Source organism: Hippocampus zosterae, chromosome 13 (assembly GCF_025434085.1).
Source record: "Hippocampus zosterae strain Florida chromosome 13, ASM2543408v3, whole genome shotgun sequence".
NCBI classification, from domain to species: Eukaryota; Metazoa; Chordata; class Actinopteri; order Syngnathiformes; family Syngnathidae; genus Hippocampus; species Hippocampus zosterae.
The window spans coordinates 16,710,669-16,722,849 of record NC_067463.1 but is presented as its reverse complement, the minus strand read 5'-3'; the positions used below and the strand labels follow the sequence as shown (position 1 = coordinate 16,722,849).

General features: G+C 40.2%; 2 protein-coding genes across 4 annotated transcripts in view; both read left to right on the top strand.

Moving 5' to 3' along the window:
• LOC127613356 (transmembrane channel-like protein 7) overlaps positions 1–12,181 on the top strand; it is a 249,308-nt gene that overhangs the window by 208,164 nt on the left and 28,963 nt on the right. Inside the window, exon 1 of one of the 2 annotated variants that reach the window (XM_052084368.1) lies at positions 873–883. The exons of the other annotated variant lie outside the window; for it this stretch is intronic. The gene's annotated coding sequence lies outside the window, so the exon portion shown is untranslated. Of the gene's footprint in view, positions 1–872; positions 884–12,181 lie in introns of those variants that run through there. 2 annotated transcript variants of the gene reach the window in all.
• On the top strand, positions 37–10,862 carry sec23b (SEC23 homolog B, coat complex II component). 2 transcript variants are annotated; one of them, XM_052084365.1, is made up of 19 exons: positions 38–219; positions 1,195–1,422; positions 2,346–2,403; positions 2,491–2,577; positions 2,729–2,965; positions 3,309–3,391; positions 3,500–3,644; positions 5,065–5,223; positions 5,330–5,445; positions 5,765–5,888; positions 6,021–6,101; positions 6,174–6,263; positions 6,628–6,734; positions 7,506–7,659; positions 7,767–7,844; positions 8,179–8,340; positions 8,450–8,536; positions 9,244–9,465; positions 10,468–10,862. In XM_052084365.1, exons 2-19 carry the CDS (start codon positions 1,202–1,204, stop codon positions 10,555–10,557), a joined length of 2,301 nt encoding a protein of 766 aa, XP_051940325.1. In that variant the 5' UTR covers positions 38–219; positions 1,195–1,201; the 3' UTR covers positions 10,558–10,862. The 2 variants fall into 2 exon arrangements, with proteins under 2 accessions (XP_051940324.1, XP_051940325.1); XM_052084364.1 differs by having other exon boundaries at positions 37–219; positions 3,309–3,644.

Below are 12,181 nucleotides of genomic sequence, written 5' to 3'. Positions count from 1 at the left end.
TGCGGATACGCCCGTTTTGCGTCATTGCTATCGAAACCAATTGGAACTGTCCAAGCTTGGAGTTACACGTCACTTTACAGAGAGCACAAGCCGGCTCGTCGTGAACATTCGCGGTCTCCTCTGTGTTCTGTTCTTGTCTATCTTGTGTTTTTGAGGTCCAAATGTTACATTTGTTTTAATAGAATAAACGCTGATACGGACGTCACTCTGATATTAAAGGTAAGATGATTTCATCCACGAGACAATGTATAGCAGATTGGAGGGGTTGTCAGAAGATGGGCTAATGCTAAATAAATTCCGTTAGTGGTGTAGCATACCGGACTGCCTGCATTCGGTTACAGGTTGTGTTAGCAAACCACGGATGGAAAACGTTTTGTTTTCTTTTATTGTACTAATTTTAAGTATATATCGTTCACGATAAGGCTTTTGTTACCTTTTGTATTCGAAGTGTAACACGAAGTGTTTGGTCTCGTGTACTGTATGGGACGTTGATGGTGGACAGTACTTTAGGATGGCAAAACCCATTCCTTGGACAACATTTTGTATGTGTCAAGGCTTCAAATCTGAAAGATTTTTTTTGTTATGCTCAACGCTCAAGAACATTACGTTTGCAGTCTAGTATAATAAGCCTCTGATCGTTTAGGTTATTTCGATTTTTTTTCATACGGTTTCGTCCATGAGTAATGTTGACATCTAAGCCCTTATTGAGCAAACGCATTCAATATTTTTTTTAAAAGATGGCTGTATTCAAATGTGCCAACCCTAGAAAAATCCTGGTAATAAATTAAGTAACAAGTTAAGACCACAAGTCGTGAGAACCCAAACATAATTGTCTTGAGTTGCGTATTTTTTCCCGCTCCACATTTGGGCATGCGAACAGTGTGTCCTCTACTAGCAATTAGTGTCCTCTTACAGCAGAAGGATAATAATTTCCTTGCTGAAGGCGTAGCAAATTTTCCTTAACACACACAAACAGAGGTGGAGTAAAACATTAGTAAAATGTATTCACACACTCACCATAACTCGTTGATCAGGTTTCTCTGGGGTGCATTTGTGCGTCATATTTTCCAATTAGACATTGAAATGTAATTCAAACACTGCTACTGTTTGTTTTAGACTAGATAAAACTAGAAGCAGGTTTTGTGTGAGTGTCATCTTCATATTGTCCTCTGTTGACCCTCTACGCTGCTGAAGCTTGCTGATGGCCACCTACCAGGAATTCATCCAACAGAATGAGGACAGGGATGGCGTGAGATTCAGTTGGAATCTTTGGCCTTCCAGCCGACTAGAAGCGACCAGGCTTGTGGTACCTGTCTCGTGTCTCTTCACACCACTCAAGGAAAGGCCCGACCTGCCCCCAGTCCAATATGAGCCTGTCATGTGCAGCCGAGCCAACTGCAAGGCAGTGCTCAATCCACTGTGGTAGGTTACACCTGCACAAAGTGTTTCCTAACAATTGTAGTTTTAGTTTTTTGCTGACCTTTTGTGATTGGCCAACAAGGTGTAATTAAAATATTTTCCATTGCTAATATTAAGAGTTAAAAGAAAATTCTGACATGATACTGATGTGAGATTTTTTAAAATGTAATATCATATCTACTGTACATGAATATTGTGTTCGCTGGTTAAACTCTTATTTGTTGGAACAGGGTTCTTCATTTGGAATAAATGTCACAAAACAAACCAAAAGCATATCACGCTTTCCCGAAATACATCATGCATGACAGCAGCTTGAGTTTTTTTGTTTGTTTTTGGGAGTGTTCAAAAAAGCCTCATGAAGCAAAAGAAAATGGGCGGTATAAGTTTAGATTCATTTCTATTTTCGTTGAATTCAGAATTATGCAATTTGAATTTGACTTACCGTTAAGTGCTTCCAGTGTGCAATAAATATTAAGGTACATTATTTATTTACAAATGATCAAAACATTTCAGTTTGTTAGCTTTTTCACCTGAAATATATCAAGGTCAAGGTCATCTTTATTCTCAAATATGCTTTTTGTATGACATGCGGCATGAATGAAATATGGTAGCCTGTTGACAATGGGTGGAGTGTTGCATTTTGCACAGTGGATGTGGCATGCTAAACTATTCAGTGATTCCTGGTTTTGATTATTGCTTTTGTTCGTAATCATTATATTTTTGTTCTAGAGTGCTGTCTGGGCCACAGCAGAAAAAGACATCTAGTATTTCATGTTCACTCCGTTATATGTCGTATATTTACTCATCATTAACTAACAGAAACCACGACCAGAATCCAATTTGGTCATAGAAAGTATAGCACATTATTCTTTCTGTGTTTAGATGCATAACAAAACCTGTTTGTTTTATTATCCATTTTTTAACAGTCAAGTTGACTTCAGAGCAAAGATTTGGGCCTGTAACTTCTGCTTCCAGAGAAACCCTGTAAGTACTGATGATCGCAGGATGTTTTGAAGCATACCTAGCTATGTCTTACTTATTTTGCCTATGTGCATCTCTGTATGTTTGCAGTTCCCTCCTTCCTATGCGGGAATATCAGAAGTGAACCAACCAGCTGAACTCATGCCGCAGTTTTCCACCATTGAGTACATAGTACAGGTACATGCAACACACTTTGTTACTGTGACGGCGTCTCATGTATGGACAGAGGGATAGTACAATGTGACCCATGAACATTCTATTTTGGACATTAGCATATCACACATTCCGAAACAACACTGAATCATGTGCACTTTTCTCCTTTTTACAGCGCGGACCCTCAGCTCCACTGATCTTCCTTTATGTAGTAGACACGTGCTTGGAAGAAGAAGACCTCCAGGCTTTGAAGGAGTCCCTTCAGATGTCCCTCAGTCTTCTGCCTCCCAATGCTTTCGTGGGCCTCATCACTTTCGGACGAATGGTCCAGGTTCATGAGCTTAGTTGCGAGTTGATCTCCAAGAGCTACGTATTCAGGGGCACCAAGGATCTCACCTCTAAACAGATTCAGGTGGGTGACGTAAGACGATGATGAATGAGGATTCTCACTGTAACTATTGACCTTAAAATAAAAACAAAGCTGGAGTACATGGAAAACAGACCGAGAGATGCTTGCTAAGGTGAGACTCAGAAGAATTCCTGATACCAAGTCCGACAGCGGTTTGCACACTTCGATTTGGTTTAACTCCAGAGGGCTATTTCCCATGCAACTTAAGTCAAAATAAATACGCCTGCGGCTCACACTTGCCTTGAAGCAGACTTTGGTGCCATCATTCGTTGTATGTACTGCTGAATACACCGACAGTACAAAATGTCAAAAATGCCACTCAACAAAATCTCTTCATTTTTTTCAGGAGATGTTGGGTTTAACAAAGCCTTCTGTAGCAGGACAGCCAGGGCACCCTCCTGCACCTCAAGATGCTGCAGCCTCTTGCAGGTACGAAGGAGTAGCAACACCCCATTTGCTGCTTTCCCTTAGTGAATTGAAACTGTTTCTAAAAGTCCCACTATTTAAAATGGCAATTGTCTCATCCTTGATATTCAGGTTCCTTCAGCCTGTGCATAAAGTTGATATGAATCTGACCGATTTACTGGGGGAGCTCCAGAGAGACCCCTGGCCTGTTCCCCAGGGTAAAAGGCCTCTCCGATCAACTGGTGTTGCGCTGTCTGTTGCTGTCGGTCTGCTGGAGGTATTATACCCTGATTACCAAAGCTACAAAGTGAATATCATATCAATATTAAAGAAGAAATTGACCCATTATGGAAGAGAAAAGTTTCATGATGCATTTACTGTCCGTACCCAATTTATTAGAATGTCATAAAAATGAGAAAAAAATATTTGGCTCATCTTTAAAAAATGTTTGAATGTCGTTGTGTAATGTAAATGTAGTGCAAGGGAACGTTGACAGTCATTTTGTGTGCACAAACCTTTACTAGACGATAAAGTGCCTTATTTTTAACGATGGTGACCTAGAATGTGATCATATTTAATCTGCAAAATGAAAGCCTTATCTTCTTGGGATCTCACCGTGTAAGCAGTCATTTTTAAGGAAGTGCCCTGTGCACTGAACTTTAGCCTCTTTCTGTTGATTCCTCCACGTGCTGCTGTTCAGTGATGCAATCTCTGCAGAATCTTTATCTTGTGCAGAAACAGTACATGTAATTCTCTAGCTCAAAGGCCAGTTCTGTTTGCCTTCTGTCTTTTCCCCTTACCCGTCATTATCCACTAATCTGTATGATTATGCAATGCAAGTGCAACCGACTGCTCCCCTTTAGCCAAGCAAAGAGGCCTGATTAGATTAAATTCAGGTTTAGACCACGACATCACACTGGATTGTTTGTCCGGAGGCATGCCAGCTTGACACTTGTGAGGCAATAACGACAACAAAATATTGTTCTCTACGATGAGTTCTTCTTATATTTATTCCTACATAACCTAAACTAAACATGCAAGTGGATGTTTCTGCATCTTCGCATATTCCTAGGGGCTGTTCATGCTGAAGCTGGTTTCCTGGAAGACCTTGCCTTTAACATCATTCACATTGGCATCAACAAGAATCACTTCTCTCAACATGCCTGTTCTAATGGAAAACTTGAAAATCTGTGCACATCTCTTGCGCTGCACTGTATAAATAATACTGGAATACAAAACAATGTCACAAATAAAATTGTAAGCGTTCACTAGGCAACAAAAATAAAACCTTAAATAATCCATGAATCTCAATTGTTTTGTCAATCAACAGATTTTAAAAACAGCGTTTTTCAAATTGACAGTGCAGAAAATATAGATAGATTTATATTATTAAATGACTGATTTGTGCTGTAACATGTCAGAAAATAGATAAAATTGCTGTTCCACTCTTTTCCAAAGTGAAATCTGATGTTTGCAAATGTCTTGTTAAGGAGCTGAAATTTCAAGGTCTTTTATAAATCTTTTAAAATGAAACAAGGTCTGGACATAATTACTCAGTTAAAATAATTCTCTATGAATTTGCTTATAGAATGAGTGATTAAACGTCGCAGCTGTCGTGTTTAATGCTCATGTTCGCTGTTTAATTAAATGTGATTATTGCATTTGACATTTGAACTTATGTGGTAACAATCTCTTAGGGCACATTCCCCAACACTGGTGCTCGCGTCATGCTCTTCATCGGTGGGCCCCCCACTCAGGGCCCCGGAATGGTGGTGGGAGACGAGCTGAAAACCCCCATCCGCTCCTGGCATGACATCCAGAAGGATAACGCTCGCCACTTGAAGAAGGCTACAAAGGTGAGTCAAAACATGGCTAACGGTGTTTAATTATAAGCTCTTTTTGGACTCAACATGATACAATAAATAAATTCCCCACTGTCTTCTTATTCTTTCTTCAATGCAGTACTATGAAGCCTTAGCCAACCGATCAGCAGTAAACGGCCACAGTATTGACATCTACGCCTGTGCTTTGGACCAGACTGGGCTGCTGGAAATGAAATGTTTATCTAATCTCACTGGGTACGTCAGCAAAGGATAGCCAAACATTTGATGGCTGCGGGATTGTTTATTTGAGTGTTACGTACATAATACTATGCAAACAAACAGGTATTCCACTCTTCCTCTTTTTGCGATCTATTCTCGTTTAGCAAGGTAGTCTACAGAACAGAAGATGGACAATATGTACTTTTTTTTTGTATGAATGAATGAAACGTAAACACTTTAACCAAACGATGCGCATTCCTAGTCTGCATTACACATTCAGTACTATTAGTCTGGGTTCTTAAAACGCAAGCTGCGAGTAATGAAAAGATGAGAATGGTCTCTGCTCTACTCTCAGGGGACACATAGTCATGGGAGACTCCTTCAATACCTCATTGTTCAAGCAAACTTTCCAGAGAGTTTTCAACAAAGATTATAACGGCGACTTCCGCATGGCCTTCGGAGGCATCATGGAGGTCAAGGTAAACAAGTGATTTTGTGCTCACAATTCTCAACTGAGTCTATTTCTGCACGCAATATTGAAGTGAATAATGTTGACATTTCCATGATTGTGTGTTCCAAAGCTTTACAAATGTGTCATTGTGTCTGTGCAGACTTCACGAGAACTGAAGGTATGCGGGGCCATTGGACCTTGCGTATCGCTCAACTCAAAGGGCTCCTGCGTATCCGAGAATGTAAGTCATTGTATTCTAATGATGTTATTTGGGGGCTCGCTGTCACTCTTCACAATTCACTGTTTTGTGTAGGAGATGGGCGTTGGTGGCACAAGCCAGTGGAAAGTGTGCAGTCTTAGTCCTTCCACCACTTTGGGCATTTATTTTGAAGTGGTGAATCAGGTAAAGCATATTTGCTTGGGCCTCAAGCTCAGGAATATTCATTTCTTTTGACTGAGTAAACATAACATTAGTTAATACAGTACAGTCGAACCTCACTACAACGTACCTCGAGGGACATAACGAATCTGTACGTTGTAACGGTAGTTCATTGTAACCATTTTCACTAAAATGGCCGATAAGGAGGCTTACGTAATAAAGGTGTTCGTTGTTCACAAAATTGGCAAATGAAAAATGAGTTATGTGAAATCTGGACTTTGAGTTGTGAATGTAACAAGGGGGGAAACGTAAATGGGGTACGTTGAAAAGAGGTACGACTGTATTCTTGTGGCGAATTTATAGTTATGTGCTGTCTCTCTATATGCAGCACAATGCACCAATCCCACAGGGTGGCCGGGGGGCAGTCCAGTTTGTAACCCAATACCAGCATTCCAACACTCAGAGGAGGATACGTGTCACCACAATTGCCAGGAAGTAAGACCGCTTTTTTATTATTGATGCAACAGACAATCTTGTAGGTGTACTTGGCCTGTCTGCAAAAATCGTGAAAGAAAAAACAAACACGTATTTTTTAAATTCTCCGATTGCGTACTGCTTTCACCTCAGCACACAGGAAATGTATGCAGTGCATTAAAAAAAAAATCAAACCAGAACTTTTTGCGCATTTTGTATTTTTCATATCCTTTTCTTATAAAGCGATTAAAATACAGGCGGCTTAACTTTTTTTTTTTGTCACATTCAGTACCTACAGTATATCACATCATGTGTTATGTTCTCAGGTTTTGGATAGGTATGATATTAGTTTGACCACCCTCCGTGTGCATATCTGTTGCTCACCCTGGTTCGAAGAAGCCTCAGGTAGTTTGTGTGAATGCTCGCATGGAAATTCAGAGGGAATATTACAGACATTCTAGCCTTGTACATGGGCAAAAAGAGGACATTCTGTTGGAGATATCACTCTGTTCTGCGTTTCACTGCCACCAATCAATATTCTTGCAACTTAAAGTTAGTTGCTCTTAAAAAGAACATACTTCAAATATGATGCTCTAATATCATTTAAAAACATGATCAAAAATTCTATCATTTGTTGTGATAGTTTCTAGGAACATGTATCATCATTAATGGTATTGTGACAGGCCCAACCCTAATCATCATTAAAATGTTATAGTGACAGGCCCCACCTGCACCACACCTGTGTTTAACTGTACCCACAGTGTCTCCTTGTCATATGTGTCCCCACCCAAGCTGGGCAGATGCACAGTCCCAAATTCAGCACATTGAGTCATCATTTGATCAAGAAGCAGCCGCTGTGCTCATGGCTCGCCTGGGCGTCTTCCGAGCAGAGTCGGAGGAGGGGCCCGATGTGTTGCGCTGGCTCGACAGGCAGTTAATTCGCCTGGTGAGTGACTTATCGCAGAATGTGAAGAACACTGCACAATTAATCTGAAATGAGAAAAATGTACTCTATGGTTCTATTTTTCCCATGTATGCTTTCACATGTTGCAGTGCCAAAAGTTTGGTCAATTCAATAAAGATGATCCAACGTCCTTCAAGCTGTCAGAGTCCCTGTCACTTTACCCTCAGGTACATTACACACATCTGCGAGTGATTCTTAAAAAAAGAAAAACAAGATTAATGTAAGGAATTTAATTGACATACCGAATGGTTTTAGGGCCAACTGCACAATCAAACGCAATCAGTACTTTCTCCCTTACAAAGCTATGTTTGCTTGTCAGATGAGTATTTATTGAGGCGATTGATTGAATGCACATGTTATGTAAGTAAATAGAGAATAAATAATATTAAAACAAACACCGCCAGAATGTTCGATAAAGCTATTTACTGGATTTGAAATGTAATATCTACATGTCCATGAATGGGACACTCGTTTTAATGATGTCTTGCTTCTGACTTGCAGTTTATGTTCCACCTGCGACGGTCGCCCTTCCTGCAAGTGTTCAACAACAGTCCAGATGAGTCCTCTTATTACAGGCACCACTTTGTCAGGCAGGACCTGACACAGTCGCTCATCATGATCCAGCCCATCCTTTACTCGTACTCCTTTCATGGCCCACCAGAGGTCAGCCTTACACGTTTTAGACTCTTGATCCTTATGAGATGTGGAGATTTGTGATATGTAAATGTTAACATTTAAAAAAAAAGACATCAGCAATTCTTCTCCTCCTCAGCCTGTACTCCTGGACAGCAGCAGTATCCTTCCAGATCGAATCTTGCTGATGGACACCTTCTTTCAGCTTGTTATCTACCATGGAGAGGTAATCGGAAGAATACAATCCACTACATCAGAACATTTAACATAACATAAAGATCATACGACAGAATACGTAAAACATTGACGATAATACATTGAAATTTGTTTTTCTGCTTGAATTTATTCTAAGGGACAAAATAATAAAAATAAAAATAAACCCAAGCGGTCACGCTTTTCTGCTTCATCTCTGCTCTAGGTGCGAGCCTGGGCTTTAGCCTCTCTCAAACCATCTCATTAGTCAATCAGCTTAATTCCTTTATCTGGATTTACCGTACTTAGAAATGAAAAGTAATTTCAATGGCAACCTTCAAATTACCGTAGCTTATTTTTGTGGACATTTGCGATTTAGCAGTTATTTTGGGGTCAATGATGAGAATTGAATTGCAGCTTTGAGAATTTTTTTCATTCATTCATTTATTTACCGGTATTTGGCTGATTTGGTAAAAGTAAAAAAAATGCCGGATACAGTTGCAGAAAGTAACACTTATCCACAGATTGGGGCTTGAATTATGTATTATTGCATGTTGTGATGTGATGAAAAAGTCTTGGGAAAGTCCTGGAAAACCATTTCAAGAAAAGAGTGGGAACCTTGTTGTGTTTAATTAGTTTTGGCTAGTTTGAAAGTTTCGCTGGTTTAGACATTTTGATTTTTGATAGGTGATTCCATTAAAGGTTGCCGAACATCTGTTTTCTTTGCCTTTTTGTTCCCAGACCATAGCCCAGTGGCGAAAAGCAGGATACCAGGAAATGGCCGAGTATGAAAACTTCAAACAGCTGCTCCAGGCACCTTTGGATGACGCGCAGGAGATTCTACAGACGCGTTTTCCCATGCCTCGCTATGTCGATACAGAGCATGGAGGTTCGCAGGCCCGCTTCCTGCTCTCAAAGGTCAACCCTTCCCAGACCCACAACAACCTTTACGCTTGGGGACAGGTACCCTTTTTGACTTTTTTTATTGCTTTAAAAACACTCATCTGTGGTTTGGCATTGCATAAATTATCCTATTAGCAGATCGTTTTGGGAACACATTTCCTGAAAAACTGCCCTTTTGCTATTATTTGCAGTTTTAATGCTCAAGCCAAAGCCATGTCTATTAATAACGACAACAAAAAACACACCACGCTGTTATCCAGATGTGACACGCACACACGCACACGCACACGCACACACACACACACACACGCACACGCACACACACACGCACACGCACACACACATACACACACGTGTCTGCTTGTGCACACATGTGAGGAGAGATGTCAGTATGAAAGGGACACTGTGCTGCAACTGAGCCGTGATCAAGGCCACCCCGACTAGTCACAAATTAGGCTAGCATCGCTCCAACTAATTTTTGGAGAGGCACCGGTCCGAAGTGGAACTTGAACCCATGGTTCCAAAGCTCCCCCATGGTGGACAAAAAAATCAATTAAGCCAAATAGATGTTCGAGTACAGTCATTGTTAAAAAAAATGGATGATTACTTCAGTGAGAGGAATTGTCAAAATGGTGTGAGAGCTTTCAACTGGTTAACTGTTTTCTGAATGATACTCGCCCTCCTCAAATGAAAGGCTTTGAGATAGAGAAGCATCTCTAGCCAAAGAGACTTCAAAGTAAACCTGTCAACAAGTGCTGGATCGTGGATTACCCAGCCTCTTATCCTAAATGGAGACTAGGGCTAAAATGAAAATAGAATTATTCTCCAATTTGCCAAATCAAGAAAGCTCTGCCTGATATGGAAGTTTGGCTCTGGAAGCCTTAGATTGAGATTGTCAAGAGCACTTGCATAAACTAATCTTAGTGACAAATGCACTTAGTTCAATTAAAGTGATTCAAGGATTAGAGTCATAAATGAGATTGGATAGTCTGAATGAGTCAGTGGGGTGGGGGCTTACGCTCATCACAGTTTTCATCAGCTTTGTTTGGTATGCAACTACAGGAGACAGGAGCACCAATCCTGACTGATGACGTCAGCCTGCAGGTCTTCATGGACCACTTGAAAAAACTGGCTGTGACCAGCTCTGCGTAGAGCTGTCAACATCCCACTTTACCATTGGGGAGAACACAAGCAATTGACTCGACATTCCAGTTCAGCTGTCAGCATCCACCGAGTGTCTGCCTCCAAATGTTCTTGCTTTTATTTTTTTTCCCTGTCTCCACTCCTGTCACCTTTTCGGTGTGCGATTGGCAAAATCTCCCTTTCTGTTATACAGTATGTTTGACATTACTAAGTGATGCTTAATGCAAATACGTTTGCTTTGTCTGGAACTAAAGAAATGAAGTGTAGAAAATGTAATTATTGCCCTAAATAAATTGTAATGAATGTACATGTAACTGTGTCTCTTAAACATTGACCAGACTGCTTGCACTTATTTCCATCAGAGCAGATTATTGTTGCAAGGAATTGAAGTTTTGTCACATCGTGTTTTGGAGGGAAAAACATTTGAATTGATTTGGAACTTAATTTGATAGTAATCCATTCAGGCTGTCTTGATTACCATCTGGTAGTTTGTATCTGGTTGGTGTGCAGATATCTTTGTAATCAAACCTTTTAATTTAGTTAAAGGAAACCACATGAATTAGGATGTGTCGGGTCATTATTGTGACCCACCTAAAGGCTTGTTGCCTACATGTTACGTAAATTAGGTTTATTGTGTCTCATGAACAGTAGGTCACGATCCATTTGAACACTGTAAATGGTTAGGTCAAACAAAAAAGTAATATTATATATACATACATACATACAAATCAAATTCCAACAAAGTTGGGGCATTGTGTTGAATGTGAATAAAAACAGAATAGAATGATTTGCAAATCTTGATCAACCTATACCCAACTGTATTTATAGGGCACTTTAAAACAACAACCACTGGATATAAAGTATTGCTACTGCACATGAAGCAAAAATACATCATAAAACAATCAAATAAAAATGACAGAAAAAAAGCATAAAAATAGTCCCAAGTATCATGCTGAGTCAAAAGCCAGCGAATAAAAATAACATTTAAAATTAGTTTTAAAGATAGGAAGTGAGGCGGCACGCCGGATGTTTCATAGAAGATCATTCCAAAGAGAGGGACCGGCGGTGGAAAAATATCAATCCCCTCTTCGTCCTCAGTACCTCTAATCACGTCTGTTTCGCAGACCTGAGGTGTTTAATGGGTGGAGGAGCTCAGAGAGGCAAGGTGGAAAACAAATAATCGAATCTTTAAAAAAAACTCTTCAAATGTACAAGGAGCCAGTGAAGGCATGCCAGAGTAGGAATTGCTCCATCTCAGAAGTACCTACCAGTCAAGAGCAGAGCAGCAACATTTTGGATCAACTGGAGATGCATGATGGAGGATTGGCTGTCCCCAAAACAAAGTGCATTTTCACCTTAGGCAGCTGACTATGGCAAAGCCCCCTTTCTCAACAACACTTTGAAACAGTCATTCACGCATTTGTCACATTTCGACTAAGAGAAGAGTTTGAGAAAAACAACTGAGGGTGGGACGACTGATATTATTGTAAAGAAAATTTGGGGGCTGACTTCCGACTTCCTCTTTAATGCTTCCGAAGAGTATCAAATATGCCATTGCTATGGAAGCTGTATTTCCTGTTGAGTGTAGCCCAATACAGTCACAACGCTTATTTACAGTAGATAGATGGTAAAA